General features: G+C 52.8%; 10 protein-coding genes across 10 annotated transcripts; 7 read left to right on the top strand and 3 right to left on the bottom strand.

Annotated features, from left to right (window-relative positions):
• Nucleotides 1-5,182: 5,182 nt before the first annotated feature.
• On the top strand, nt 5,183-5,724 carry P152DRAFT_376502 (uncharacterized protein; the record flags this gene model as incomplete). Its single annotated transcript, XM_033675626.1, has 3 exons — nt 5,183-5,421; nt 5,476-5,580; nt 5,634-5,724. Coding segments are annotated over 3 exons (435 nt in total), but the record flags the coding sequence as incomplete, so codon positions are not given.
• A 234-nt stretch (nt 5,725-5,958) lies between these two features.
• On the top strand, nt 5,959-6,657 carry P152DRAFT_91124 (uncharacterized protein). The gene has a single exon (XM_033683338.1). The coding sequence runs from the start codon at nt 6,198-6,200 to the stop codon at nt 6,573-6,575; it is 378 nt and encodes a 125-aa protein (XP_033532250.1). The 5' UTR covers nt 5,959-6,197; the 3' UTR covers nt 6,576-6,657.
• Nucleotides 6,658-7,924: 1,267 nt separating this feature from the next.
• P152DRAFT_515786 (uncharacterized protein) lies at nt 7,925-9,523 on the bottom strand (the record flags this gene model as incomplete). The annotated part of the gene is made up of 3 exons (XM_033682919.1): nt 8,575-9,523; nt 8,359-8,441; nt 7,925-8,268 (listed from the first exon to the last, which is right to left on the bottom strand). Exons 1-3 carry the CDS (start codon nt 9,492-9,494, stop codon nt 7,925-7,927), a joined length of 1,347 nt encoding a protein of 448 aa, XP_033532249.1. The 5' UTR covers nt 9,495-9,523.
• Nucleotides 9,524-9,971: 448 nt separating this feature from the next.
• Nucleotides 9,972-11,827, top strand: P152DRAFT_439569 (uncharacterized protein). Its single transcript, XM_033677643.1, has 2 exons — nt 9,972-10,326; nt 10,382-11,827. The coding sequence occupies exons 1-2, from the start codon at nt 10,293-10,295 to the stop codon at nt 11,737-11,739; spliced, it is 1,392 nt and encodes a 463-aa protein (XP_033532248.1). The 5' UTR covers nt 9,972-10,292; the 3' UTR covers nt 11,740-11,827.
• A 771-nt stretch (nt 11,828-12,598) lies between these two features.
• P152DRAFT_460315 (uncharacterized protein) lies at nt 12,599-14,082 on the bottom strand. Its single transcript, XM_033679874.1, has one exon. It carries the CDS (start codon nt 13,633-13,635, stop codon nt 12,979-12,981), a length of 657 nt encoding a protein of 218 aa, XP_033532247.1. The 5' UTR covers nt 13,636-14,082; the 3' UTR covers nt 12,599-12,978.
• Nucleotides 14,083-14,352: 270 nt separating this feature from the next.
• On the top strand, nt 14,353-14,834 carry P152DRAFT_367153 (uncharacterized protein; the record flags this gene model as incomplete). Its single annotated transcript, XM_033675443.1, has 2 exons — nt 14,353-14,533; nt 14,662-14,834. Coding segments are annotated over 2 exons (354 nt in total), but the record flags the coding sequence as incomplete, so codon positions are not given.
• Nucleotides 14,835-15,221: 387 nt separating this feature from the next.
• P152DRAFT_375372 (TFIID-31kDa-domain-containing protein) lies at nt 15,222-15,893 on the bottom strand (the record flags this gene model as incomplete). Its single annotated transcript, XM_033675601.1, has 1 exon — nt 15,222-15,893. A coding segment is annotated over one exon (672 nt), but the record flags the coding sequence as incomplete, so codon positions are not given.
• Nucleotides 15,894-16,654: 761 nt separating this feature from the next.
• On the top strand, nt 16,655-18,506 carry P152DRAFT_460314 (RTA1 like protein). The gene is made up of 4 exons (XM_033679873.1): nt 16,655-17,068; nt 17,132-17,147; nt 17,198-17,364; nt 17,414-18,506. The coding sequence occupies exons 1-4, from the start codon at nt 16,996-16,998 to the stop codon at nt 18,067-18,069; spliced, it is 912 nt and encodes a 303-aa protein (XP_033532244.1). The 5' UTR covers nt 16,655-16,995; the 3' UTR covers nt 18,070-18,506.
• Nucleotides 18,507-18,614: 108 nt separating this feature from the next.
• P152DRAFT_460313 (uncharacterized protein) lies at nt 18,615-20,150 on the top strand. The gene is made up of 3 exons (XM_033679872.1): nt 18,615-19,092; nt 19,148-19,477; nt 19,549-20,150. Exons 1-3 carry the CDS (start codon nt 18,998-19,000, stop codon nt 19,670-19,672), a joined length of 549 nt encoding a protein of 182 aa, XP_033532243.1. The 5' UTR covers nt 18,615-18,997; the 3' UTR covers nt 19,673-20,150.
• A 4,004-nt stretch (nt 20,151-24,154) lies between these two features.
• P152DRAFT_90793 (uncharacterized protein) lies at nt 24,155-26,841 on the top strand. The gene is made up of 3 exons (XM_033683337.1): nt 24,155-24,794; nt 24,881-25,110; nt 25,265-26,841. The coding sequence occupies exons 1-3, from the start codon at nt 24,612-24,614 to the stop codon at nt 26,703-26,705; spliced, it is 1,854 nt and encodes a 617-aa protein (XP_033532242.1). The 5' UTR covers nt 24,155-24,611; the 3' UTR covers nt 26,706-26,841.
• The last annotated feature ends 500 nt before the right edge of the window (nt 26,842-27,341 follow it).

Below are 27,341 nucleotides of genomic sequence, written 5' to 3'. Positions count from 1 at the left end.
CGCGAGGAGAGCGAGCTGGGCGCGGGGTCGGGGACGTATGGGCAGGGGAGTTACTCGACGGGGGAGTATGAGACGGGGCGGAGTGGCGGGGGGTATGGTGGGCGGGGCGGGTGTAATGAGGGGAGTGGGGCGTATGAGGGGCGGGGCGGGTATAATGAGGGGAGTGGGGCGACGTATGGAGGGGGGGGCACGTATGGGAAGCAGGGAGGGGAGTATGCGCAGGAGAGGCAGGCGGGAGGGTATGGTGGGGGGAGTGAGTATTCTGGGGGTGGAGGCGGGGGGTACAGCCAAGGGGGAAGCTATGGGAGGGGAGATGATGAGGAGTATGGGCGGCGGGAAAATGAGGGCGGGTACGGAGGAAGGAGGGGCGGTGGATATTGAGAATGATTCCTCCGGGAGGGATCGAGTGTCAGCCACGTCTCGTCACTCCTGTGATGGAAGGGATGGATTGGAAGGGGTTTAATGCTTCCTTTTACCGGTTGAGTGGAAGACGCAGGGTGGGGATCCTTTGAACACCGGACGGCGGACGGACTCCCCACGAGTCGATAAAAAGACCAAAAAAGTGACTTTCCTAGAAATCGTGCAGAATCCGTACGTAGCTGCCCTATCAGGCTAGAATGATGTATCCTATCCTCAATTCTGCGGTGTTCGCAGTCCTCTCGGAGTATCACGACGTTCTCCCTCTCCACCCTCCACCGTCAATCAGGGGCGCGTCCTGCAGCTTCGATCGTCAGTATCACGTTCATAGCTTCAGGCGCATCCGAAATGCCACCACCCTTCAACGGTTCCACCCCATCCACATGACGATCATCTCAGGCAAAATTGAGAAGATTTTTTTTTAGATTAAAGCTGGTTGCGAAAGCATCGGAGAACCGAGAAGTCCCGTGCAGGTCAAGGAATGACACGCAACGGACATCCCTCGCTCCTCATATGGCCCCAGCGTTGCTCATCATTTGACGATCGCTGTTCGACGGAAATGAAGGGTGGGAAATCGGCCGGAGAAGGAGGGAGTCTCACTTACGTTTGTTTATGAAGTTGGTTATGCAGGGGCAGCAACACCAAGACGGCGATCGTTATATGTTCAGACTCTTCAGAGGTTGGAGGCTCATGATGATACGTTTCTAGAAGGTTATTTGCGGCGTCTCGGAACCTCTAATAATAAGTCTAAATGAAGTTAATGAACCCAAGTCCCGAAGCCCTGGCAGTGCGCCTCTACTGCTATCAGGAAATCACGATTCCCGGCCGGCCCGTCAATGGTAACTTATTGTGCTGCTTGTTCAAGTTAGTCTGTCTACTAGACATGTTCATTATTACCCAGCATTTCCTGGCAGTCAAACGCTCCTCCATCAACACAGATTTTCCCGCCGAATGGCACTATGGCAGCCACCAGACGGCAGACACTGAGACATGGAAGCGCGTCCATGATCAGATCCACCAAACACGTGGGCACCACCAAGCATGCAGCTGACCTTGGGAGTTGGGCTACCCTCGCCTGAACCAGGCGGTCAGGAAGCCCGGAATCAAACGGAGCCGCAGCCCGCATTCTGCATTGCATTGTCGTACAGGCGTGCGGCACATCGCTCATGCGCTCGAAGAAGTGCACATTCTCTAGCCTCTGCTGCTGTACTGCACGATATTGACGATATTTCGCGTGTTTTTGCTGAGTCAAGAAACGGGACAGACGCCGCGCACGATCTAACTGGACGGTGAAGGGTCAAGCACTCAAGTGTCGTGCAAAAGCGGCGGCGGTCCACACGAGCTTGGTCGGATCGAGTTAGGAATCGATGGTGAATCTGGGAAAGGGGCCAGATACATCAACGTGGGAGCCACGGCAGACGACCATTCATCGTACAGTACGATGGTGGAATGGTGCAAACGCTAGAAGACAAGTGCGCCGAGGAAGATAGGACCCTGAGGCGAAAATGATGAGCCTCAAGCGACAGGCTTGCGATTGAACTCGGAAGTCGGATAAATGATAATTGACTTGCGAGGTAAGGTGGTACGGGATCCAAAGATAGTCATTAAGGAGGACATTTACGATTTATGCGTGTGAGAACCGACATGGGATCTGAATTCCAGAGATCAAGACAGTGATGATCGACCATTACGGCTTACGGACAAATTTCCTGACTGCATGAGTGATGGGCGATTAGATTGTATCATTGTAGGGTATGGAGATGGGGGAAAAATGAGGGAGAGAATAGACAAGGAAGAGCAACGGGGAGGCGTGGAAGCAGCCAAGCAGAAAGACGAAAACGTGGGACCGGCGAGCGATTCGTTCTCCAGGGAACTGCCAAGCATCAACGACGTCATTGCGGCTTTCATGGGGAAAGGAGCCACCGGGATTCCGGAACTGGGAAAGACAGGGGTGTTTCCTGCTGGACAGGGGTACTTGCTCTCTCCACTTCTCCGGCCATGAGAAAGTGAGAAATGATCAGTGACGGCGGTGATTCGCCTGCAACGCCTAAATATTAGACGTCGTAACCCGGATGTTGTAAACTCGTAACCCAGTAGACCCTGTAGACCCTGTACTCTGTAGAGCCCAGAGAAGGTGGCGCTAAAAGGCCCTAGAGTGAGTAGAGTGCCGTCACTGCCTTTCCCTCCCCGGCGCTAACAACAGTGCACCATCGGGTTGGTCGCTGTCTCGCCGACTGGACAGCACGCTCGTCGATCACCGTACTTCGCCTCGTATTGCGGGTCGCTCAGTTGCTTGATGCTTCAGGCTGGGCAACGAAGAGGAGAGCCGGGGAGAACCTTCATTTCGAGACAGGGCTAAAGATGGCGATCCTGTCGTCAGATGAAGAGACCAGTCACCATGTTGTAGAGATGCACAATATGTTACACTGTATGTTGGAATAGTCCTATTTCGAATATATCATCAATACCTTGATGTGTTTCAGAGGGTATGTTCCATATTACACCCTCCCTGCTCACTGGACAAAGGTCATGCAGTGGCGTACTGGCGTCCCGGGGAAGAGGCTTGTGTACCGCGTAGAGTACCTACTGTACTCCGGAAACGGTAGTAGATTAATCACTAACCAAGCGTTATAAGACTGAGACTGGTCACTGGTGAGAAACAAGAGAGGGAAGAGGCCCAATATCCGACGGTGGCGCTTTTTAAGCGCCCTTCATTCTGCACCCCTCAGCCCATTCCTGCATCGCCGCGTTGAACCGTCGAAACTCTGGACGAGCCAACTGTTTTCGGTTTACACTTCTCCAGAGTCCTGGGCCCAGCAGAGTGGCCAAATCGACATCATCGGAAATCTGTATATGTGTGTATCGTGGGATTCATCGTGACTTTCGCCGCCTTTGCACATGCACTGCCCCAAGCACCCACCCCAAGTCCCAACGGATATGAAGTTCTTTATCGACACATGGACAAACCCCCCGTCGACTTGGATTGGCCACCCCGAAAACAGGATCTACCGGCGCATAAGCCCATCAATCTACGACTCGGTTGGACCCCTTTCTCTTTTTTACCCTCCGGCGATGTCATTGCCGTCCTTGCGCCCGCTGATCATCCTCTCCATCAAGCAGACTTTAGCTGTTCTGCCCCCTAGACCGCAGATGACATCTCATACAGTGACAACTTACAGGCCTAACCTCGCACAAAGCATCCCCTATACGAATCAGATTTACCCTTCTATTGCTCTCCCTTGCCTCGGGTCCTCTACGGCCTACAGGGCTCTACCGCTTGGTTGTAGACTGTAGGTGGAAAGGTTTCACCTCTCGGCACCCAATTCGTCCCCCATTTCGGGGTCCAGTCGCATAATTTGTAGTGGGAGATTTGCTAGAAGATCTGCTCCAACGGTCCTGGCTGCTCCGCCCTTCTTTTCTCCATTCAGGAAGCTATCGTCAGATCACTGGGTCGGCCAAAGAAGAACTGAAAAAAAATCCCAACTCCAGTGGCCTTCGTTCATAAGTCACGACACAGCCTGCACCGAGTCCAACCGCAGGTCCCGTAGTTACCGTTGCTATTGCGTAGCGTGCCATCTCGCCTTCTCTACCGTACTACCGAATCCACGCTGCCTATTTCCTCCCCAATTCCTCCCTATTCCGTAGACTTAGGTTGTTCCTCATCTGACCGGCAGGCGAAAGCGCATCAATCGCTGGCCGTCCATCCAACGGACGCTTCGTCTACTAAGCACATCATTGCCGTAGAGACTTGCCATCCCTTTCCGTGATGAGCGTCTGATGCAACCGACCAACGACAGGACCCCACGCCCGCCTCTTTTTCGTTGCTCGGGTGCTGATCTCTCCACGTCTTGAGTCAGACGGGCTGGCGGAGCGCAACCCAAGAAAACTGCCGTCATCCCCCTAAGAATTTGGCGTCGAGCTTCCCTCGCTTCTCCATAGTCCCATCCATATATCTATGGTCCGTACCTTTTGGAAGTTGTCCATCCAGCACGCATTCGCCCATCGCAGAACCGGATCCGACTAAGGAACCGGGTAGACCCCGATTATCAATCTGGCTGTGCTGCAGGAAAGCTAGATAAACTCACGCACGACTCCACCCCGCACGAGATAGTTTCGACGCCGCCCACTGCTAAGTGCTAACCCTGGGACCGGGCTGAACGGATCTTTGAGTGCAGCGTCGCCCAGCGTGACCAGCTTTCAGTCCGCGGAGCTTTCGAACCATCTTCCCTCGTCAATCGCATACCCTTTTTGGGTGAAAGGATGAAATAACTGGACATCTTTTCCCAAGAGTTTCCGATATTTATCCCTCCGAGCGTCGGCATTTCCTTGTCGGCTCGTCTCTGTTGGGTTGAAAGTCGCGTCAGGTTCCATCACAGCCCACCCGCTTCAGGGTCTTCGACGACAAACTGGAGAACCCTTCTTCAGTTCTTCCTCCCACACCGAAAAACCATCCTCACCTCCTACATACTACGAAGGGTCTTCCCTCTAGGAGGGGTTTGTGCATCTGGAATTCTCAGATTCCTACTTCTTCCTCTATAATTATATCCTCACATACTTAATTCTAAAGAGTCGCCAAGGTCTCATACCCTAATCTACCTTGGACTCCCGACATCGCCACACCTGCCGCCGGTTCTTCTGGGCCTCACATTTTCCTGGCACCATGCCATCACCGACGTCCTCCGGGACTGCGCGATCCTCAATCCCTACATCCGCCCACGCCTCCTCATCCGACCGCAAATGGAGCGTCGACTCCGAAGTCGACCGCGACGCCTCACCATCGTCAACCGATTCTGGGGTGCGAAGACCACAGCACCGGACACTATCGCGACCGGACCTCGCTCGAAAACATAGCAGCTCCATCATCGTGTCGAGAGACACCCCTAATATCGAGATCGAGATTAACGAGGAGGAGTATGACGAGGGAGACGCACGGACAATGAGCCCGCGGAGAAGTAGTGAAGAGATTGATAGGATGGGAGAGGATGCGCGCCAGGCACTTATTGAGTATGTCGGCTCGAAACCACCACAATTTGCGCGCTGGTTTGCTAACCGTTATAGACAATCAAAGGTTCTCCAACAAACGTTATCGGATATCGTCGAGCAAGTCGAGTCGATACGAACAGAACACGACAAGCTGGAGAGCGGGAACAACTTCCTACAATCGTACGTCATTACTTCTTATCAAATCTCGAAGGTCAATACTAACGCGATTGAAGATACATCGGCGACCTCATGGCCGCAAGCAAAATTACATCAACATCAAGCTCCTCAAAACCTGGCAAAGGCAAATCAAGAGGGGTAAAATGAAGCGACCACCCGAACCACCCATTTCAAACAACCACCTCCACGATACCCACGGCCTCCATGTACGATCCACGCAAAATCATGGGCAGAGGGGCACATTCTCGAGCGTCCCAAAACGCGTGAATATCTGATGAACCTTCTATCGTTCACTGAACAACCCTGCAACAAATCATTGTTCGCAAACGACAACCAATCTCCCGCAGCATGGCGCTGCCTCTCCATCCATCCAATCACAACTTTTCCGGGGAATATGACACAATTCCCCTCGATTCTCGACCATCCGACCAACCAACCTGCCTTGCTATTTCTTCCTCGAACTTCTAGCGCTGCATCCTCTCGGTTCCGAGGGCCCTTTGCCACTATTCCAACATGGTTCCCGAACCATTCATATCCGGCGTTATCATAGCTTCCATCAGTTTATTTCCTCTAATGCATCATCCACATCAGGGCGTTTATGAGACAGGTGTGGGAAGGATATGGTATCCTCATCTTTCGGGCTTTTCTGGTTCACGCGGCACACCAAAAAGGTAACGGGACGGACTGGACGGATGGCATCATTGGGTTTGCACGAACTTCTCAGTATTCTTCTGGCTACCGATTGGGTTTTGCTGGCATCTCGGATGTCGAGCAGCATCTGTGGAACGGGACGTGTGATTGCTGGTGGACGAGCGTGGAAACCAATCGCCCCCTTCCATGGTAATGACATTCCATGGCCTTCAACAACAACCTGTACCATCAGATTAGGGGGTTCCGCATGTCTTCGGGACAGCCGGGTGCTTCTTGGTCGTCCGTTTCTGCGATCTGCGTTTTCCAGGATGCCAATCCTTATTATCTCATGTGCATTTGTACGCTAGGTATCTCCGTCTCGAGTCGACGTGAAACGACAGATCACCGCACACATGCTTGTGCGAATCAGGCTCATCGATCATTGAGATATCGATCACACTGAGACGGTGATCATCCAATTAATGCAAACATCGATTTCGTTTCGAGTACAGTGCCTCTGACGACCACCAACATGTCGCTCCATTCCTCCCCACGCTCCGCACCATCTGATCTCTTCCCACCATTTTTCCTCGTCCACTCATCCATCCACGCGATAACTCGCCTGCTTACTGATGCTAACTCCCTTCCAACCACCGACCCTCGCCGAATTTGTCACAGGCCTTGTGTCGGCAACACAGCGCACGGATCGGCACGATCGACACGCCAGCGCATCACGAGGACGGCGGTCTGCCTAGGCGCCGTTGCAGCCGTTGAAGGCGTCCAGATATTCACCGGTTGGTTATCGAATTTCGCCGAGGAGATTAGGCAACTGGTCGGTCAGGTCGTCGTGGCCGGCGCGGGTGAAGTGGCATCTCTTGGTAGCAATGGGAGCTCGACCTGGGGAAGAGGGATGAGGAAGATCCTTGGCTACTAGGATCGATGGGAAGGGTCGGGATGGAGCTATCCATGTGGGTGGGCAGGGAGGCAGATCTGATGCGGTGCGAGGCTGCTTGACTGCATTGGGGGGTTGGAAGGAATTTCTTGGGCACCACAGGGTTCTCAGTCCTCTGCTGTAGCTGCACTGCTGCAGGATGTGTGGAACATTGGACCCTGGATTTCAAGATATTGTCGGAAAGTTTAAATGTGGTTCGTACACAGTACGTAACTTGTTGATCCGGCTCGCTCTTAAGTTCTTACCATGTAACATCATTTTCTCATTCCAATCGACGGTATATGGGGGTGGCAAGACGTTGCAGGTATCCTTAATGCTGTATCTAATACTAGTAATTACATCATAAGAGGCTGATGCCTGTTCGTCTTGGAACCATTGAACAAAGCTTCGAGCTTTCAGCCAAGTCGCTCGGGCATAGATTCCGATGACCAGTCAGTAGCGTGTCCCAAAGCCCGAACTCCGAAGATGAAATGAGATCCCTCGGCTTGATACTTCCAGGATTCGTTCGAATGATGGCTGTCACAACGACTTGGAGTCATGTGACCGTATGGTAAAAGGGGCCCCTGGATATTAGATTCGGAGTCGTTATGTTGAAAGTTGAAACTAGAGGTTCATTATTTAGTCATCACATATGGTTTCTTTCCTACTCAAGCTTCCCAAAATTGTGTGTATCACGTGAATTTCCTAATTAGGTCCCCCTCCTTCATCTCCACACAGAGGCAGTGCAAAGGCATTAATTTAAGTTTAGAATATGTAAGAGGCTAATTAAGCAAAGAAGTTATTATTTCCATCATTTTCAAGCACCTTTAGTAGGACTTTCTGGAATAAGTTAGCCTCCTTATCAACCTTCTCCCTGGGACATTCTCTCCAGAGTTTATACAACGCATCTACCGCATTCTTCCGCTCTAAATTGCCTGATGCATTCCGTAGATCCTCAAACGGAAGCTTCAGCTTCATCCAGTCCCATATACGCTTGACACGGTTAAGATCTGGGGATTTAGGGGGCCATTTAACGACGTTGATACCCTGCTCTTGTCGTTCCTGGATTGTCCACTTTCGTGCCTTTGTATGGGGTGAAGCATTGTCCTCAATAATCCAGACAGTCCTGCCTGTAACGCGCTGGATCGTTCTTGCGTACGGAAATAATAGCGGACGGAGTATCATCTCTCGATATCGAGCCCAATCGACCCCCCCTTTACCTTTATCGCGTTTAGCAAGCTCCTGTTTGAATTCCCATTCCGGACGACGCCGTGCACGGCGTGTACCGTGTTCCTGATTTTCCCTATATATATAAAGTAAGTAGATGAGCAGATAATAGGGTAAGTAACGAAGATAAGCTCGGATTGAAGGAGACAGCTTGGGGAAGAATAGGAAAGACCTTAACGAGTACATGACGACTGCGACTTGGACCTTACCTCTGTATATTTACATTTAATTCCTGCAGATGACGGTACTGGCGGGTCCCAGGACGCCGTGCCTCGGCTCTGTCATGCTCCATCTCGTGGATCATGACCTGGTTCTCATCCGAGATCGTGCGATCGATGGTCTCTCGTTCCTCCTGTGTCTCCGCTTCCCACGCATGGCATGGTCCCGTGCCCTCTAAGTCATATCCCCAGCATATTGCTCCCCAAAACATAATAGCTTGAAATACGTCTGGAGGGGATCGTGAGAAATCGAATGGATTAGCGCCTCGTGGGCGTGTAACCGCGAGGGGTTTCCGACTATTGTTTGTATTTACCAGCATCTCGTCTGTGAAGATAAAAATATCCCCATTTTCGAGCTTTGGTAGCGCCCAACTTGCAAGCCTTTTCCTGTCGTTTTTGTGCCAGGGGGTAAGTTCAAGCTTCCGTGGAGGCCGGCGTCGACGGAGAATAAACTCATCTTTAAGGATTCTATATGCTGTAGTTTTTGGCACTGGTATACCAAGGTTCTCGCTTACTTCGCGCGCGACTTGAGTCCAAGGCTTATCTTGTGCTTGTTCGTCCCGTGTCGCTGTATCGCGTAACGCGTCTTTGACAATGCCTGCCGTGGCCGGGCGCCCACGATGCTCCTCTTCTTGTGCGCAGGCATCGAGACTTCGCTGGAAATCGAGAAGCGATGGCTGCCAATTTAGAGGTAAATTTTCCCCTCCGCCAACGCGCAAGCACGCAAAGTCTTTGGCTCTTCCATACACACGTTGATAAGCGCTAGATACGCTCGTAGTTGGGATGCGGAGCTCGGTCGATATCTGGGGGAATGTCTGGCCAAAATGGCGGCATACAGCGATGGTGGTTAGCTGAGTAATCGATAAATTATGTCTCTGCGCGACTCGACGTGTCTGACGGATAGGAGGCATCAGAAAATTTAAGTAAATATGGTGTAGGATAAATCACTAGATACTAGTAATATCAATAATGATTGAATGATTGATTGTTTATTCCTACGCCCGTCAGGCCTCTCTGCGTGGCACATGTGGGGAATATCAATGGTGATGAAGCAATCTTGAGTTTTGATGGGGTTCGTCGAGCCCCTCTCTGCACGTGACACGTACAATATCAGGAATTGCTACGGGAAGCTAATGCTTGAGTATGTTCTTTATCTTACATAATCCTGGGTAGATTGCCATGTACCTAGGGCTCGCCATATAAAGTCTTCATGAAATCTAACCTGATTTGGCCCTAGCGCTCATAAAAGGCCTCATAAATACTAGCCTAATTAGGTATAGCATTACCTAAATGTTTGTGCCTGAGGCACCAAAATAGACATTTGGAGATCCTACCCGTTCTTATATAGCTCTTTCTAGCTGTATAAGTCTTGTAATCGACATCTTCATCGTCAAATGACCAAACCATAACAGGGATGGACGTGTATGTAGATAGCTTCAATCTTCATGAAGGAGGACAGCATGATGGCTCAGCATGATGACTCAGCAGTACACGAGCCTACTACTGGTAGTCTGGTACGTTCTTTGAGCCTCATCATTAAAACCATCATTTAATTTCAAATGAGCTCATTTGGATTGCCCTACATGTACTACTTCTTACACAAATAAGCATCTCACTCCCTCTGTCGGGCACCCTATGACTTCCGTGATTGATTGACACGTCTAAACCAATGAACATTATATCAGATGAACCATCAGTAAGTTATCTTGATGGAAGGGAAACCTAGAACTCTTAGAAAACTTGGTAGGTTCTAAATTAAGCCCCGAATTTGATGGAACACCTTCTAACCGACAACCAGGCAAATTGGAGCGCTTCTCCAGTGTTCGCCATGCCTTGGGATATTACAACAATGTCGGGGTGACAGCGACTTACGTTTTAAAGACACGTCCGACGTCGCTCGAAGCATCGATTTATGCCGCGTTCAAGGGAGCGATCGATGCACATCCGGCGCTTTCCGCAATCACCGTTGACGAGCTGACGGATGCGTATTTCGTCCAGGCACCGTCCATCGACCTATCCAAGGTTATCAGATTTGTCGAGCGTCGACGGGCACCGGAGTCATGCGCCTCAGAAGATCAGGAGCTGGATGAAATCTTGCAGAGCGAGCATAACACCCGATTCCTCCCATCTGAAGGCGAAGAGCACCCACCAGCATTATGGAGAGCCGTGGTCTCCTCCCATCCGTCGTCGCCAACGCACGTCACCATCAGCTTCATCTACCACCACTCCATCGGCGACGGTCTTTCTGGCCTCGTCATCCAGCGCTCTCTCGCATCCAGCCTCACTGACCCAGCAACTCTTGCCATCTCTACGCCCCAGCCGCTAGCCCCCTCGCCACCCACCCACGCCCTCTCTCCCCCCATGGAATCCCTCCTCCCCCTCCCCCTCTCCCTCCCCTTCCTCCTCCGCGCCCTCTGGAGCGATTGGTTCCCATCCCGCCCCAAAGGCATCTGGACTGGGATGCCCGCCACGACGCCCCTAGCCGTCCGCTTCCGGAGTTTCAGCTTCACGCCCCATGAGACGAAGTCGTTCGCCGCCGCGTGCAAAACACAGCAGACGTCGCTGACTGCTGGGTTCCAGGTGGTGATCGCCGCTGCGCTCTTCGAGGCTCTGCCGGGCGAGTGGGAGACGTTGGGGTGCACGGTGCCGGTATCGTTGCGGCGGTTCGTGCGGGGGGAGGAGAAAGCACGCGCAGAGGAAACGATGGGGGTTGTGGTCGCGTCGGTAAACACGGCGTACACCCGGTCTGGCACGAAGTCCGAGGATCGGGCGGCGTTCTGGGCTGAGGCGCGACGAAGCCGGGACGAGGTCACGAAGTTGGTAAAGAAGGATGGGCGGGATACGAATTCGGGGCTGTTGCGGTACGTTTCGGATGTGCATGAGTTCTTTGCGGGGAAGGTGGGGAAGGAGAGGGGGGATAGTTTTGAGGTGTCGAGCTTGGGGGTCGTTAGGGGGGAGGGGATGGGGAGGGCGGTGTTCAGTCAGAGTGCAACTGTGACGGGGCCGGCGGTGGAGGTTGGCATCATGACGGGAGGGGATGGGTGTTTGTCGGTTGGGGTTACGTGGCAGGAGGGGGTTGTGGATGAGGAGGTTGTTAGGAAGGTCGTTGAGATCTCGAGAGAGCTCATACGAGACCTCGGGACAGAGAAGATATAAGGAATTGGCATGACGCTGAGCATTTTTGAGGCCAGGGATAGATAATAGTTAAATATACACCTCAGGTAAATTACCTTATGCAATTTATAAAGGACCATTTCCTCCTTCAGAATCAAAGCCGGGCCATATGATAGGGATGAGCGGCGTGATAGCGTCTTGTGCTATTCCACGTTATAAAAACTACAATCTCGCTATCGTTCAAAGCAGTCGAATCGTCCGTTTTTGGCAACCTTTAAACCAGTTTCCTTTAGCGATCTTCTGGGCGGTCGATCCAATGGGTACCAAGGGGCTATACCTGAAATCGAAGCACCCAACGCGGCGAAACGTCTCAAGCTTCCCTTGGGGAAAACTCCTGGACTCCAAACCCCTTTCCTGATGACAAGGACGTTAAATCAGGCTGTGGGCGACCGACACCGGTATTTCCGGGGTATTTGTTGTGAGGGAGGCATCTCGAGTACCTACTTCAAGACACCAAACTGGCGAACGCGGAATATCCAAGTCCCCATCCTCCAGTGCATCCGGCCACGCAGAAGTCAAGCGCTGACGTTCGAATTCGGGGATGGTATGGTCTTCCAGTGATTGCTTTCCTGGCGCCCAAGTCGCGATTTTAAGACGCCCTTCGACGATCAATTCACCAGCGGTGACATGTCCATATCACAGAACCGGAGACTTCAGCTCGACTTGAGCCCGTAGCACCCGTATTTTGAAGACATGCTTTCCCCGTAAGGTGTCAATGGAAAGTCGACGCGGCCGTCGATAGATGCCCACGACCAACTTGGCACCCGGTAGGTTGGCCAAGCACATCACCTTGCTTTATCCCCCCGATCCTGGCCCCAATGGACGCCACAAGGACCTCTGCAGCATTGCTCCTAACCGAAGCTTTAAGCTTGGCTGTACCGGGGTATTACTATGTCAATATCCAAGGTCCAGAGAACAATGGAATACCAAACAGTTACAGAATACAGAGGGCCGGTTCAAAGCCTTAGGAATAGAGAATATGGAGCCCAGACCTTCCCTCTCTGCTCTACTCCGAGTTCTAAACCCCTCCATTTAGTCTGATGAATGTCGCCGCGCTTAGCAAAAACTGGTCAAGGAAAGTGTACACACTGCAAATGAACTCCTGGATCTAGGTTTATAAAAAAATCACGGATGCTGATTCACAGCCCTCAAGAGATTGTAGCGCATCGACACTGTGACTACCATCTCGGTAACGACCTGCGAGATGCATACCGATCAATCTCACCACAGAAACCACGATCCCCGCCTTTTCTGTTCACTCTCTGTAGCTGCGCTGCTTTGGTGAATGCTAGATTTGCAGGTTTTGCGGCTGCGATGGTAGTGACGGGAATGAGATTTGGAAGACGAGCGCTTCGTAGGGAGACACCGAGGATAATTATCTTCCACGGACGTTTCGCCTTCACTCTCATCGTCGCTGTCATTTGCCCCGGTCTGAGACTCAGCCGCGCTCTCACACTCATCGTCGTCGTCATCCTCATTCTTGGCCTGCATGCTGGGATTTGGATTGGCAAAAATAGGGATTGCGCTCGGTGCTACGTTTTCTTCATCATCTTCATCCTCTTCACCCTCTTCGACTTCTGCATCCTCATCCTCGGCTGTATTCTCGATTCTTTGAGCCGCAATAAGGTTGGGGGGTGCAATTAGAGTATCCCAATACTCGGCCGCTAACTCGAGCGCATTCTTACATGTAGTGGCCCCTTGCACGAATGAACAGTTGTTGCTGGTCATGGCATAGGCACCCAGTTGATGCATATAATATTCAGACTGCGTACCCAGACCGTTCGGTTGGCCATGGCATGGCCATATATCTTCAATGCGCCGCCATGGTGAGCGTCGACATGGTGTAGGCACGGTTGTCGTAGACTTGTTTTGGTTCATCCTGACCGTATGTTTGGAGGCTACGCATGGCCCTCGCGCCGATCGCGCCGTTATGGCACACCATCGGTGGGAAATGTACTTCAGGCCAATGGCTGGCAGATAATGTAAATGAGCCCGGCAGTGAGCCATCATCCTATGCCTCCTTGTACAGCGCAGTCGTCGCCGCCGAGGGGACTTGCATCGCTGATACTAGCCGGAGTATGGTTTAACAGACTGACCACGTTGGCGTCGTTCTGCTAATTCAACCTTTCCAAGCTCTTAATCTGCCAATTTGTTTCTTGTAACGCATACTAAGAAGGACCTCAGCCTGATCTGCGTTAAAGGAGATGTTTGCCTTTTAGAAAGGGTAGCGGTGACGATATACAGCTTCTAGGAAAGGAATGAAACGCGTAGAATAAACGAGAAAATAGATCCTAAGCTTAGTACTTGAAATCGACGTAGAATGACAGTCAGCTACATCTCGCAATACTTATTCATCTCATACAGCCAGTGATATTGTTTGTCAGTTGTCAGTTGTCAGTCTATCACACAAGGATCAGCCCAGACACGTCTGCGGAAGTTTCGCAAGGCAACTTTAACCGAAATTGACCGCAAGCTTCAACATCGCAACTATCAAGGTATCGACATCAAAGAACCCACGACCCCCAACCTGCCAATGGACCATCGTCGTCTCCAGGATTGAAACCCCCTTCGGCACGATCAGATCGCCGCCAGGAAATGGCCATGACCGCCGACCCAGCGTCCACCGATGCCACCAAATCTCCGCAACCCGTGACCCTGCGAACTACGACGGCCCTCCCTTCACGCAGCCCGATCCCGCTGTCCGCGTCGCAGGAAACACAGGTGCAGCAGTTATATTACAAGCGGGTGCGGGCGATCTGTCGGACGGAGATCCACGGTATGTTCTGCTTCCTTTCCCCGCCCAGGAGCGAGTCCCGTTATGCCGTTCTCAACCACGCGAGCGAAGACTTCGCCATGTTGCAGATCCCATCCCAGACACACACCAGTAGCTGATATCCCGTCTAGACTTCGCCGCATGCGCCCTGAACCGCACCATTTCCGCCACCTGGGCCTGCCGTGACCAACGCATCGCGATGAACGCGTGCCTCGTCGACCACTCGACGCAGGAGCAGCGCGACCTGGCGCGCGAAGAGTGGTTCGCGACGATGGAGGATCGGCGGCGGGAGCGGGAGGAACAGGAGGTAGTGAAGCAGGAGGCGCTGGCGTTCCGGAGGGAATTCTACGGGGTGGATAAACAGGGGAGGCCGTTGAAGAAGGGGGAGGAGCCGGGGAAATCATAAGAAGAGGGGGTGGAGCGAGGGTTGGGTTGATGCATTGGGAGGCGTTTTTGGGGGGTGTCAAGGCACTGTTATGGATGGGTTGGGAACTTTGCAGGTGTTCCATTCTGCTGTACAGATAATGCTGCTTAAGTAGGTGGTGGAATAACAAAGACTTTCCCCTCTTTGCGCCGATTCCCCGAATCCGTTTTCCGCCCGTTTAGGCACCGTGTCATGCCGCCAGTTTTGTAGTATTTGTGATCCCACCAACCAACTCCAACGCAAATGCTGCAGTCTCTAAGCATCTTCCATGGCCGTATCCTGCGTCTCACCGCCGCCCATAACCTCCTCAAACTCATCTTGCTCCTCCTCCTTCAATCCCTCCGCATCCTCCATCTTCTCATCATCCCCTACTCCATTCACCACCTCCTCCGCCCCCTCCGCCCCCATCTCCAAATCCACCTCCTCCTCACTCTCCCACTCATCCTTCAAATTCCACCCCACCCCGGTCAAGCAATACTTCTCCGGCGGTAACCGCAACCCAAACCCCCTGCCCACCCCCGGCAACTGTACCCGATTCCTCTCCGCTGCCAAATCCAACAACCACTCCTTTGGCAACGCATGCTGAAACTGATAATTCTGCCGGCTCGCAATCGCCAGCCGCAGCGCCGCCATCGTCACCGTCGGCTCGCCCGCCGTTGCGCCCGCGCCCGCGCCGCGCCCCGCCGGTGCCCCGTAGCCGTTCGCGCTCAGCTGCACGGCGTCGCCGAGGACGCCGGCAGTGTAGCGGTAGGCGAAGTCCATGAGTTGGAGGGGGACGCGCTCCTGGTAGGCGTGCACGCCGAGGCTGGACATGAGGACGTGGAGAGTGCGGGCGTCGCGGGGCCGTTTGGAGAGGCCGGGGTCGGTGAGGGAGGTGGGGGGGCCTATGCCACCGGCGGGAAGGGGGGGGGTGTCGGAGGTTGAGGGATCTTGGGTGGGGAGGGCGGTATTGGGTTGTGATGTTGGGGGGGTGATGTGGGCGGGTGTTGCGGTGGTAGGGTTGGCGGGTTGGGTAGGAGGAGTGGAGATGCCATTGGGCGCTTGGGAGGTGGTGGGAGCGGGTGAGGCCATTGTAAATGTGCGGTGGAGCGGTGGTGAGGATAACAGATGGAGATGAGGCGAGCGGAGGTGTCTCCCTTACCCGGGTTGCGCAGAGGAAGGAGGAATGAGGTCGAGGAGGTTGAGCGTCAGAAGAGTGACTATCCCAGAGATAGGATAGGCTTATGAAGTTATTCGAGTCCTTTCCGCGATGGCTCTGACCATTGTTGGTTCTGTAACACCTTCGATCTTGTTAAGGTCCGGGTCCCAAGGGTACGGAAAATGAGCGGAGTCAAAGGATAGACGGTTCAGGTATTCACGGCCCTCAAGGGAATTGACTGGCTTAGTAACGCAATGATATTGGACGTTTGGCATGCGATGGAGGGTGGAGTGGTTCTATATAAAGTTGTCCAGATGGATGGTGCTCTCTAGTGGAAGTGAGGCTCAACTGCTGTGATGTTGACCCGTGCGCGAGACGATGCGCAGGCCACAAGGCCACAACGTCACAAGGCGTTAAGGCGTCAAGGCTGTAAAACCTCCGGCTCCATATTTGGTTGATTACATAGAAGAGTATTACTAACACCATGGTGATCATTATGAGATCGAAGAAATCAGCGGGATCTCTTGCTCCACGTGGACAACGCTATTGTTTTCTAAAAGGCAAATTCCCATGGCCGGTTTTCCCACCCCAGCGATCGCTGGCATCTATCGATGGACGACGATTCATCCGCCCGCCGAAATGGGTGCCGACCATCGCCAAGCCCACTAGCAAAGATGATGCCGTGCGATGGGTCTTGGACTCTTGGTCTCTTGGATGCCGCACTGTCGTGGTGTGTGATCTCTTCCAAGTTCCAAGCGCGTGAACCTTCCGTAGGCTGTATGGCTGTATCCCTTCTTTCCTCTTAAGTCGTACAGTCTCCTCGACAGTAGCGAGTCGATGTCGCTCTTTGATTGCGCTCTTTAATTCAATCATCCGCAGCAGTTGTTGTATCTGCGTCGTATCATGGCCGAAGGACGTCCTCCGATTGGTTATATCGATCCGAACTTCCCCAATCCGAATACGCCTGATGATGCTCGTGAGTGTACCTGTACATATGGTGGTGGTATGGGCCGGAACTGACGTGTGAATTTTGCTTCAGGTATCATCATCTATGGGTAGGTTGCACCCGTGGTACGATCATTGCATCCTCGACTAAATCAACCAGCTACACGCCATCCTTCGTGCTGGCGATCCTAGCCATTGTACTCTTCGCCATATCTGCCATCGCCCATGGATTCCAGCTACGTCGGTACAAGACATGGTACTTCACCCCCATGTGCGTGGGAACCATCATGGAGATCGTCGGTTACGCCGCACGGATGCTCAGCAGCCGTATGCCTATCCCTCTCCCTCACCCCACCACATACTGATGTCCCTCCAGGGCGATCTCCATACAACGTTAAATACTTCGTGATCCAATATTTCTTCATCGTCACCGCCCCCGTCCTCTTCTCCGCCTCCATCTACACTCTCCTCTCCGCCCTCATCCTTCGCATCCCCAATGGCCGCGCCTACGCGCCCCTCCGTCCCAAGCTGATCATCTGGATCTTCGTGACTTGCGATGTCATCGCCACCTGCATCCAGGTCGGCGGCGCCGCCGGCATCGGCGTCTCGCAGACGAACAACAAAGACCCCACCATGGCCAACAATATCCTGCTCGGAGGCCTAGCGTTCCAAGTCGCCGCCTTCTTCCTCTTCGAGGTGCTGTTAGCGATCTTCCTCTTCCGCGCCCGCAACACGATCCGCGGCCGCCCTGACCGAAAGGAAGGCCTCCCGGTCTCGTCCCACGAACAATCCGTTCAGCAGGAGCGGGTCAGTATCTGGTTCATCGTGGCGATGGTTGTTGCCAGCGTGCTTGTGTATCTGCGGACATGTTTCCGGCTGGCGGAGACGGCGCAGGGGATCTTTGGAGAGCTGACCTCGAATGAAGTGTATTTTGGGTGTCTCGAGTTCATGCCGGTCATTGTTGCGGTGTATCTGTTCAATATCTGGCATCCGGGGCGTTGTATTGGACCGGGCAACCGGCTTGCAGCGTGAGGGGAATCCGGGACGTGATTCGATATGGCCTCGGGATTGATCTATTTATGTATATACAACACCAATCTCCAGCCAATATGGTCCAGGCGAAAGATCGGGTTGCGTCTTCGGTCTCATTTCATGTTCCAGATACTTCGGGACATATCAGTATATTTATTGATAACGAGTTCAACCACGGACCCATTGGGTCTCATTCAACCGGATGAACCGACTCATACTAAAGTCCACTTTCGTGTTCAATCTCCCGTCGTCCTCATCCTCTCGAGCGGAATCCGGATGCGGCGGCACGAGGCTGGCGAGGAATGCGTCAATGCGATGCGATGTTACGGCCTTATGGGTCTCTCGAAAGGGGCTCTTTGTTCACACAATAACAGCCAACCAACCCACTCGCCCCTCGCTTGGTAATCACACGAAGGTAGGTAGCATCATCGAATGAATCTTTTCCTCCGATCAAGTCAATTGAATTGTATTGATCCAGCGCGTCTGTGTCAGTCTCAAGACACGCGAGGTCGACACGCCAGAATCGGCGCTGATTGGATTGGATGGGTGGGTTGGAAACGGCGATTTGGTTGGTGGTTGCTGCAGCTACATCGGTCGTCCCCTGTCACACACAACTGACAACACTGCACCCACCAACACACGAGCTTCACTTGCCTCTGCCATAAGACTAGCAATTCCGTCGCAACACCTTTTAAACTCCCGGCATCCTCGATCCTACGTCTCTAGATTCAGAGTCATCTTTTTTAAGTTTTCCATCTTCCTAATTCCGTAGCGATTCTACTCCAGTTTCTTGGTCCAGGGGACTGGTCGAGAGTATCAACAGACGAGAAGAGTATCATTGAGGATTCTCCTGATATTCCGAGGCCTCTTGCAGATTCCTGGTGACAAACGAAGGCCGTAGTATTATCCAGACATTCAAATGAGCTCTATGATGGATCCCTCGGCCGGCTTTGTGGGAAGCGACTCGGGAAAGACGTCCACCCCGATGATGGGAACCAGCAACCAGGGCAACGTCACGAAACGGTTCGTTCGACCCTCCATGCCCTCGCCTCCCACAACCTTCTAACATCCTTACCAGCCTCCAATCCGAACTCATGTCCCTCATGATGTCCTCCACCCCCGGCATCTCCGCCTTCCCCTCCGCCGACAACCTCCTCCTCTGGACCGCCACCATGACGGGACCAGAAGGCACCCCATACGCGGGCCTCACCTTCAAACTGACCTTCCAATTCCCCACCACCTACCCGTACGCCCCACCCACCGTGCTCTTCCAGACGCCCATCTACCATCCGAACATCGACTTCTCGGGCCGCATCTGCCTCGACATCCTGAAGGATAAATGGAGCGCCATCTACAACGTGCAGAGCGTGCTGCTGAGCCTGCAGAGTTTGCTCGGGGAGCCGAATAAGTACGTACAGCGAACCGTGGCCGTGGATGGGGAGGTAGAAACCGTGACTAACGCGTATGCAAATGGAACAGTGCGAGCCCACTGAACGCCCAAGCCGCCGAAATCTGGGACAAGGATCCCGCGGAGTTCAAGCGTCTGGTCATCGGCCGGCATCGCGACCTCAGCGACGAGGAGATCCTGGAGGGCTTGTCGTGAGGCATGGCATGCGTCCGACGCTTCGAGGAGCGGGTTGCCAACTGTCTCCCTACCTTTCCGGTATCGATTCGACGAGCGAGGGATGTCCCGCGCATTCATGACGTTGCACGATCATGAGCTGGTATAAAACGGACGAAGATGCTGCATAGACAGAGGATTTTGAATCTTGGAAATCGTGGCGGGGGTTGTACTGCGTTTGTCACGGTGTCGGTGTCGGTGTCGCTGGGATTGCGGGTTGTAGGTTACGGATTGCTGGGTTCCTCCTGCACCTTTCGGTTCTTAGGAGTCGCGGGTAGCAGTATGTTCTGCGGTTGAGCGTAGGGAACGGACGGAGTGCCCTTAAAAAATGGAACTGCTGCGGTTGCTTTCTGCTAGCGAGCGACATTGGTCAGGAACTGGAAATAGAAGCGTTCCTATTCTTTCTGAATTTCGTGATAGGACGTGTAGCATCGAAACGACACTGGGTGACAGTTCCGCTGCATCGCGTCCAAGACTGCTTGATGGGTCATTCGAAATGCCTCGTCGTGTTAGTTGCACACCTCCAGTTCAATGGGGTTGCTCTTTGATTTGACGTATTTGACGGCTACTCAAGACGCTTTCTTGGGGAATATCATTGAATCCCCGACAAGTACGGAATGCAGGTAGCTGGTAGGTAGTCCTTCGATTCCTTCGACAGCATAATAACACTCTACGCAAGGCAATCCTTCATCCTCCAATGTTTTGATGGACAGCCCGTTCCCACAATATGATTGGACAATCCCTTGGTTTGAGATCCGGAAAGCTGAGACGGGGTCATTTGTCAAGTCCGTCGGAGGAGCCAGAACGAGGGAGTGAACGACTCAGAATACGAGCAGATCCTCCCGCCACCAGGAAGAGTCCCTGTCGGAACTCCGAAGAGAAACCAGGCACTGTGTTTCACCATTCACGACGTCACTCCGAGTCTTGCGGGCTATCATTTATCAAAGTTCAAACGCAAGCCAGCTGTACCTGGCAGGACCGGGGAATTCGGCATGTCAGGACTCAGGATCCGTTTTAACCTTTGTAAACATGGGATTTGTGGTTCAAGCTCCAAACTCAAACGCTCGAAGTTGCGATGCGAATCCCTGACTACAAGGAGATATGACGGAAAAACAGATGACTATGAAATTGAAGGAACGTTGTCTACTTGAGCAAAGGATGAACGCAACGCCAAGCAAAGTCTCGAAACGGTGGACGATCTGTAAGGCGAATTGAACCATGGTGGAACAGTAGTACAGTACTGAACATTTTAATAGATGCTTTTCAATCGGGTTGATCGTTGAAAGGGAGATTCGACCGATTTGGCTGGGCTTCGAATTCCGTTTCCCATTTCCTAAGGATCGACACCCATCGCAGGGATCAGATTCCATGATGAGCGATGATCTCCATCTTTCAAGATCCACGATCTCAGCCACTTTCTCCATGACTCCGACCAGACATTTTACCTTCCCATCTTCTGACGATAATGGGGTATTGCAGACGATGAGTCTGGGACGCTGCTGAACAAGACACTAAAGCAGTCATCAATTCATCAATATCAGCACTATCTTGCAGCTCGGTGTGCCCGTGATCGATCTGGGCTCACACCAAGTCAAACAAACTGGCTGCAGACAGAGCAAGCCACCGACGCATGTATTGGATCCATCCACGCGAGCCAGAAAAGGCACGACAATACAACTTCGACATGGATGAATCCCACCATCCCATCAGGGCAGCGTCAGGTGCGAATCGATCCAGCATCCTCCATATTACTTATGAAAGGTGAATCCCGCCATCCGCGAAGGACCGCGGCATAAACCGCCAAGGCACCACTATTCCGCCATTCTAATTCCTCTTTAAATAAGTAACCGACGTCGCCCCAAGAGGTAGCATCCGAACCCTCTCAGATGATCCACTGCCCAGAATGGGATGTTTTTCTCGGACAGGGACGCACCACGATAGCAATGTCCTCGTCAAACGCTGCCCTCCTCAGGGTGGCGAATTGGCGGTTCCTGTAAGGCGAACCGGAGCAGCGGGGGCGGGATTCGCTGGCACGCAGTCATCAGGCAGGCTGAGGTGCTGACCCTGTTGTGCTTCACAGCCGAAGGTCGTACAGTGCCACCAATGGGTGCGGCCGCTACAGCTACGTGCGTGGTTCCGTGTGGGACTGGGGTGCCTGTTGCATGTGCTGTACTACTATGTAATGTCGGTATGCGATATGTCTGTGGGGTCCTGGTGATCGGGTTCGGACTTGGGGAGAGGCCGTTCGCTAATTAGACGGAATCGTCAGGCACGCGATGTGGTAAGCGGGTGGTTTTATGCGGGAAGGCGACAGGTGTGCCTTTTTGAAAGGTCGAGGAGAGGTCGTCGTGAACAACTGGTTGAGAGGATCGTTGTAGAATGTGGATGTCTGTTTCACCCACCCCCACCGGAAGCCTATGGGACGATCTCCCGGATGATCGGTACATGTCCAATTGGCTCAGGAATGTCATCAAGGTGAGAGCTCCGAACATACATTCCAACTTCCAAGTTTCGCTAATATAGTAATGGTAGGTACAAGTCCAGCAATCAAATTCCCACATTTTTCCTCATGTCCGTCAATTCTATTGCTGCAGGTGGCTTACAGACGACAGTTTCCGGTTTCCTTGCTATGAAGATCCCTTGCATCGGCGTATCAAAAATTGCTGCTCTTTCGTATCATAGGCTAAATCCCGCGATCACCCCCTGCTACACAGGTACAGATACGGAATTCGGAATCCCGGATTCGCAACACACCTGTAAGTACAGGAAACGCCATACTTCACCATCGTGTCGCAGTGCCCGGAGTCAATGGGACCAAGCTGTCCATGTAACAACCCGATATCCAGTCATTTGTTCCTTCCGTCGTCGGTAATCCCTCAACGAGGGAATCTATAATCCGCCAAAGCAAAGCACAAAGAACGCAGGCCATAACGCTAACGGAGGAGACGGTTCAACGCCGTTCCTGCTTTGATTCCGTGGGTTCATCTGTCAAGCGATTGGGGGTCATACATGCCATTGTACTACGGTACGACCGAAGCGTGGCAAGCGTGATTGGCATGGCGGGTGCCATCGTGACAATTCGGAATTGGTGTTCAGCCTGACCGTCATTAAAAATTTCAACAAACGAGAGGAGGGTTGCCCCTCGCCTCGGATTCTTTACCCAGTACGAGCGGCCCTGGTCGGCACTGTAACACATGGGGGGGCTCTTTGTTCTGTCCATATTAACCCCAAAGTCTCTGGTGTGGAGTAATTCAAGGTCCCTCAATTTTACCCCAGATTACAGATTGGGGGGGTTGGAACTTGGAAGGGCTTCTTCGGTCCGTCCACTTTCCAATGTTTTTTAAGTTGTTCTTCTGCCTCGTTCCGATCGTGGGGGAAATGAAGGGGAGATGGGGGTTTGCCTCTCGGGAAATTGGGGAAGCTAGAGAGTTAATATCGTCGAGATTGATTTCATGAGGATCTGGATGTTCGCGGTCGTCTGATTGTCTCGTGGTCGCATCGCCGAGTCAGACCCGCCCGAGAGCCAGACTATTTGGATGCTGCCGACGATAGTGTACCGTATACGATTGCACCACATGGGAACCCCGCCCATGGTTGGAATTAGGTCTTTGGATCATGGATGAGATTCAGGAGGACATAAGATCGAGATCACGGTGGAAACGTCTCAGGGACATGATGCGCGTCTCAGCGTCTTTATACAGGCCCAGTGTCTCTCTCAATCCAGTCATTCACAAGGCTACCGTACCAATTGAAGCGTCGTCAGCAGATTACGAGAAGGTAGACGAGTCAACGAGATGAGTAATGGAAGCTGCATCAAGGATGTTGGGCCTGGAAGCATCCTGCCCGTCGCCCAGATTAGATCCCTGCCTCGGACTAACTGGAAACTCTGCGCCTGTTCAGTATTCACCAGGCTCAAGCTGTTGCTTGCTTTCCCAAGAATGCCCCCCGTTTTGGCTTGCCATGCCCGGTGGGGTGTGTCGAATCATTCCGACTTTCTGAATTTCTAATGGAGTGGTGGAGGAGGCGGGCAAGTTGGGTTTTGGAAGCAAAGCTTGTGGCGTTGGTTCGGCCCTCCATGGCTCCATCTGATATTCCGAATTTCCGATTCTCGTCTTCGGCCTAGCCCCCATGTGCCAAAAAGCAACACGGCTGAGGGACTGGACGACTCGCTGACCTGGCTGGTGAAGGGAAATCAAGTCATCAATCCTCAAAGAAAAAGCAGCCGTGAAACTGGGATTGTCTCGCCTGACTCCGATGCAGGCGTCTTTCTACTGGGCTTTAACTCCATTTCTTGTGCTTCGTTCTTCCTTTTGACTTGTTCGGAGACATCCACCAATATTACAGCACATAGCTCTAAGCGTGACTATTAGGCTTAGTTCCAGCTTCCCGACTATTCGTTCTTTGTTCCGATTTGCTTGCCAATCATCGTTGGGTTCCCTGCTTGATTGCTCTGCCAAAGCCCAAACTCCAGCAGCAACCACCTCCGTCCTCCATCTGACCTCCTCCTCCGTTCTCACTATCCATACGATAGTTACCTCTTTGTCTTTCCTCACTTTATCAGGCAACTTTCCATAATCCCTCGCCTCCTCTGCCTTCGTCATCAAGGTACCCACGTACTTAGCTGCTTGCAGACACCGGTTGAGCGGCATTGGTCCGACCTCCCAGGCAGCGTGCACTGTGCCGTCACCAAGAGCCAATCCCCTCCAATCGTACCATTTCCACGCCTTGCATCGCCTCTAACTCTCAACTGCACGGTTGTTAACCACACGCCTGAACCAATGCCGACCTGTACATAGCCATTCTGCTGGTTTGCATAAAGGAATTTCCCTTTGCTATTTTGCAGAAGGTTTCCGGCTTGCATCTCCGCTCCTCTTCCGTCCCGTTCCTGCACCGATCCGATAGCTCTCCCGGTGCTTGAACCATGATATCTTTACTCGATCTCGAGGGCCCGGTGGCTCTCCATGCCGCCCCCGACTCGTTGCCGGAGAGGAAAGGGAAATCGGCGCAGATCATGCAGTTGGACATGAGCAAGAGCGTGGTCGACGAGCTGTTGGATTGTATACGGAGTGGAAAGGCACCACAGGTTTTGTTTGGAAGAACTCCGGTATGTGTTTACGTTCTATAATCGTAGCATTGGATAGGAGGGGTGGGAGATACAAAGGAATAGATTGCTAATAAGCTCAAACGCAGACCCTGAAACTCGATGGGAAGAAGTATACGCTCGACGCCACCAAAGAACGATTCCGACATGAAGTCTACGAGACCACTGAAGAACATGCGGGCAAGTGGGAGTATCGCGGTGTGCTTAGCCATGGACTGGCTGTGCACGAGTCAGACGATTCACACTCTGGGGTAGATACGGCATTGGAGGCTCTGAAGCAGAATATGGCGGACTATGAAAGGGATAGAGCTGCGAAAGCGTACGTGAATCACAGTAGAGCTTCAGGGTGCTCTATTGGGCGATTCGATATTGTCAATCCAGGCATTGTGAATCGCCCTATTGAGTTCACTTCCTATAGAGGCTGCTATTGTCCCAATATGCGGAGACAATATGCTGAGACTGACAATTCACAGAACAACTCTTGCAGAACTTCCACTCAAAAGCAAAGCTTATTCTCGTTCACGCAACGGTCTGCTGAAAGCTCCTTCAAATCGTTCGATTCCACCGAGTCCTTCCCTCCTCGGACAATCTCCCTCCCACCTTACCGCACCCACCTCCGCACCGAAACAAGACACAAAGCAGCAAGCAATCATGAACTCCTATCGAGAACCGATGATGCACTGCCTGGCAATCAAGGCATTGACGCTGAAGGACCTGATGAGAAAGCTGGCAATCAACACGGAACCGGGGCAACAAAAGCTGGTTCAAAAAGTACTGGAGCCACTTGCCCAGTACAATGAGCAAAACAAAACTTATCGCCTGAAAGACAAATACCACAAGGAGCTCAAGCCGTGGTCATTCGGCTACGACGACGTTGACCGTCAGACCGTGATCAACAACGCCGTTAACGCTTTCGACCGAATGCGGATCACCAAGACCGACGCCTTATGGCAGAAACTCCTGCCGAAGGAGGAACGCGGTAAGGGCAAGACTCTATCCAAGCTGGACTTCTCCGGAGCTCCGGTCCTGAAACAGCCTCCCGCTGCCAAGGGGACCGTAGCCCTAGACAAGAAGACCGGGCTTCCAAAGAAGGCGGCTCCAAAGAAAGCGGAGAAGGATGAGAAGAGCAGGACCCCGCGCGAGAAAGGGGACGATTCGTCGACAGACGTCCCCAAGAAGAAGAAAGAACCCAAGGCTGTGACGGGGAGCAGCACACCTTCGGTGAAGGCGAGTAAAAATGCAGCCAAGGCCTCCACCTCATCCAACTCCCACCGAGCGGTGCTTGGAACCGTGTCTAAACCCAAGACCTCCTCACCGCTCTCCTCCCCACCCATGAACAACTCAGATATAGAAGCAGGCTCTAACTCCGCAAAGTCTTCCACCAAGCGCAAAGCAGAAAGCACCTCCGAGCGCCTCCAACCATCCACCAAGAAATCCAAACTAGATGTCGCCTCCACCACCTCCCCCACCAAGAAGATCCCCGCCTCCTCATCCACTACCCCCGTCTCCCTCAAACGCAAAGCCGATCCCACCCCTGACGCCCCCTTCCTCAAATCCCGCAAACTCAACGGCGTCCACGCCCCCTCCCGCCCGCACTCCTCATCCACAAGCTCCTCCGACGCGCCCCTCCGCCAAATCCGCCCCGCAGCCACCGCCACCTCCCTCAAATCCACACCCGGCGTCTCCAGCAACTCGTCCAGCTCGGGTGAGGACGCCGTCCCCCTCTCTTCCCGACAAACGCTCGAACTCGCGCAGAAATTCAAGGCGTACCACGCGAAGTACGCGAAGCTGTACCACGAGTTGGCGGGGCGGGCGACAGCGCCGAAGGCAGAGGAGCGGCAGCAGTTGGAGAAGATGCATAAGCATTTGGAGGCGATGAAGACGGAGATTTGGGCGGGGAAGTTGAGGGGTTAGGGATGGATGGAGGAGGGCGGAGGCTTGAGGGAAATGACATTGTAGGGGTTTGGTTGTGGGAAGGTTGGGAATGGATGGCCCGGAAGGGCGATGGCATGTCACGGGGAGAAAATGGCATATATGATACCTTATTGCGAGATATTTTAGTGTGGTCGAGTGGATTTCAGGATCTTTCAGAGGCTGGGCCTCGTTTACACTCACTGTACACCGCCATCACATTGATGGGAGTGTTACTCGAGCTCTAATATCGAATATGAAGATATAGAGCCAAATTAAAAAACAAGAGAAATAATTATCCAACTCTTAATATAGTGATGGGCAAATCGTCCCAGGTACGAAAGTAGATACTCCGGACTCCCCTCCCCGACTCCCCTGCGAATCTCGCAGTTGCGTAGATCTCGGAGTTATCGATAAGAAATGCCGACGTCACCGACGTCACCAGCGAATCATCGAATTCATGATGATCAATTGTAAGCAGCCTTCCCCTCCATCATCGCAGGTAAACACTCTAGCAGTGATCGACCTTCCAGACAAAACGGAGTTCCTAGAACTCAACTCTTCTCCCTTCCATCTTCCTTCCATTTCATGCCTCTCTCATCACTCCGACCTTACCTCATCCATTTTCCGCGCCCAGCA

The sequence above is a fragment of the Eremomyces bilateralis genome (assembly GCF_010015585.1).
Source record: "Eremomyces bilateralis CBS 781.70 unplaced genomic scaffold P152scaffold_17, whole genome shotgun sequence".
NCBI lineage: Eukaryota > Fungi > Ascomycota > Dothideomycetes > Eremomycetales > Eremomycetaceae > Eremomyces > Eremomyces bilateralis.
Note: the sequence above shows the minus strand (reverse complement) of the source record. Positions and strands in the feature narration are given on the sequence as shown.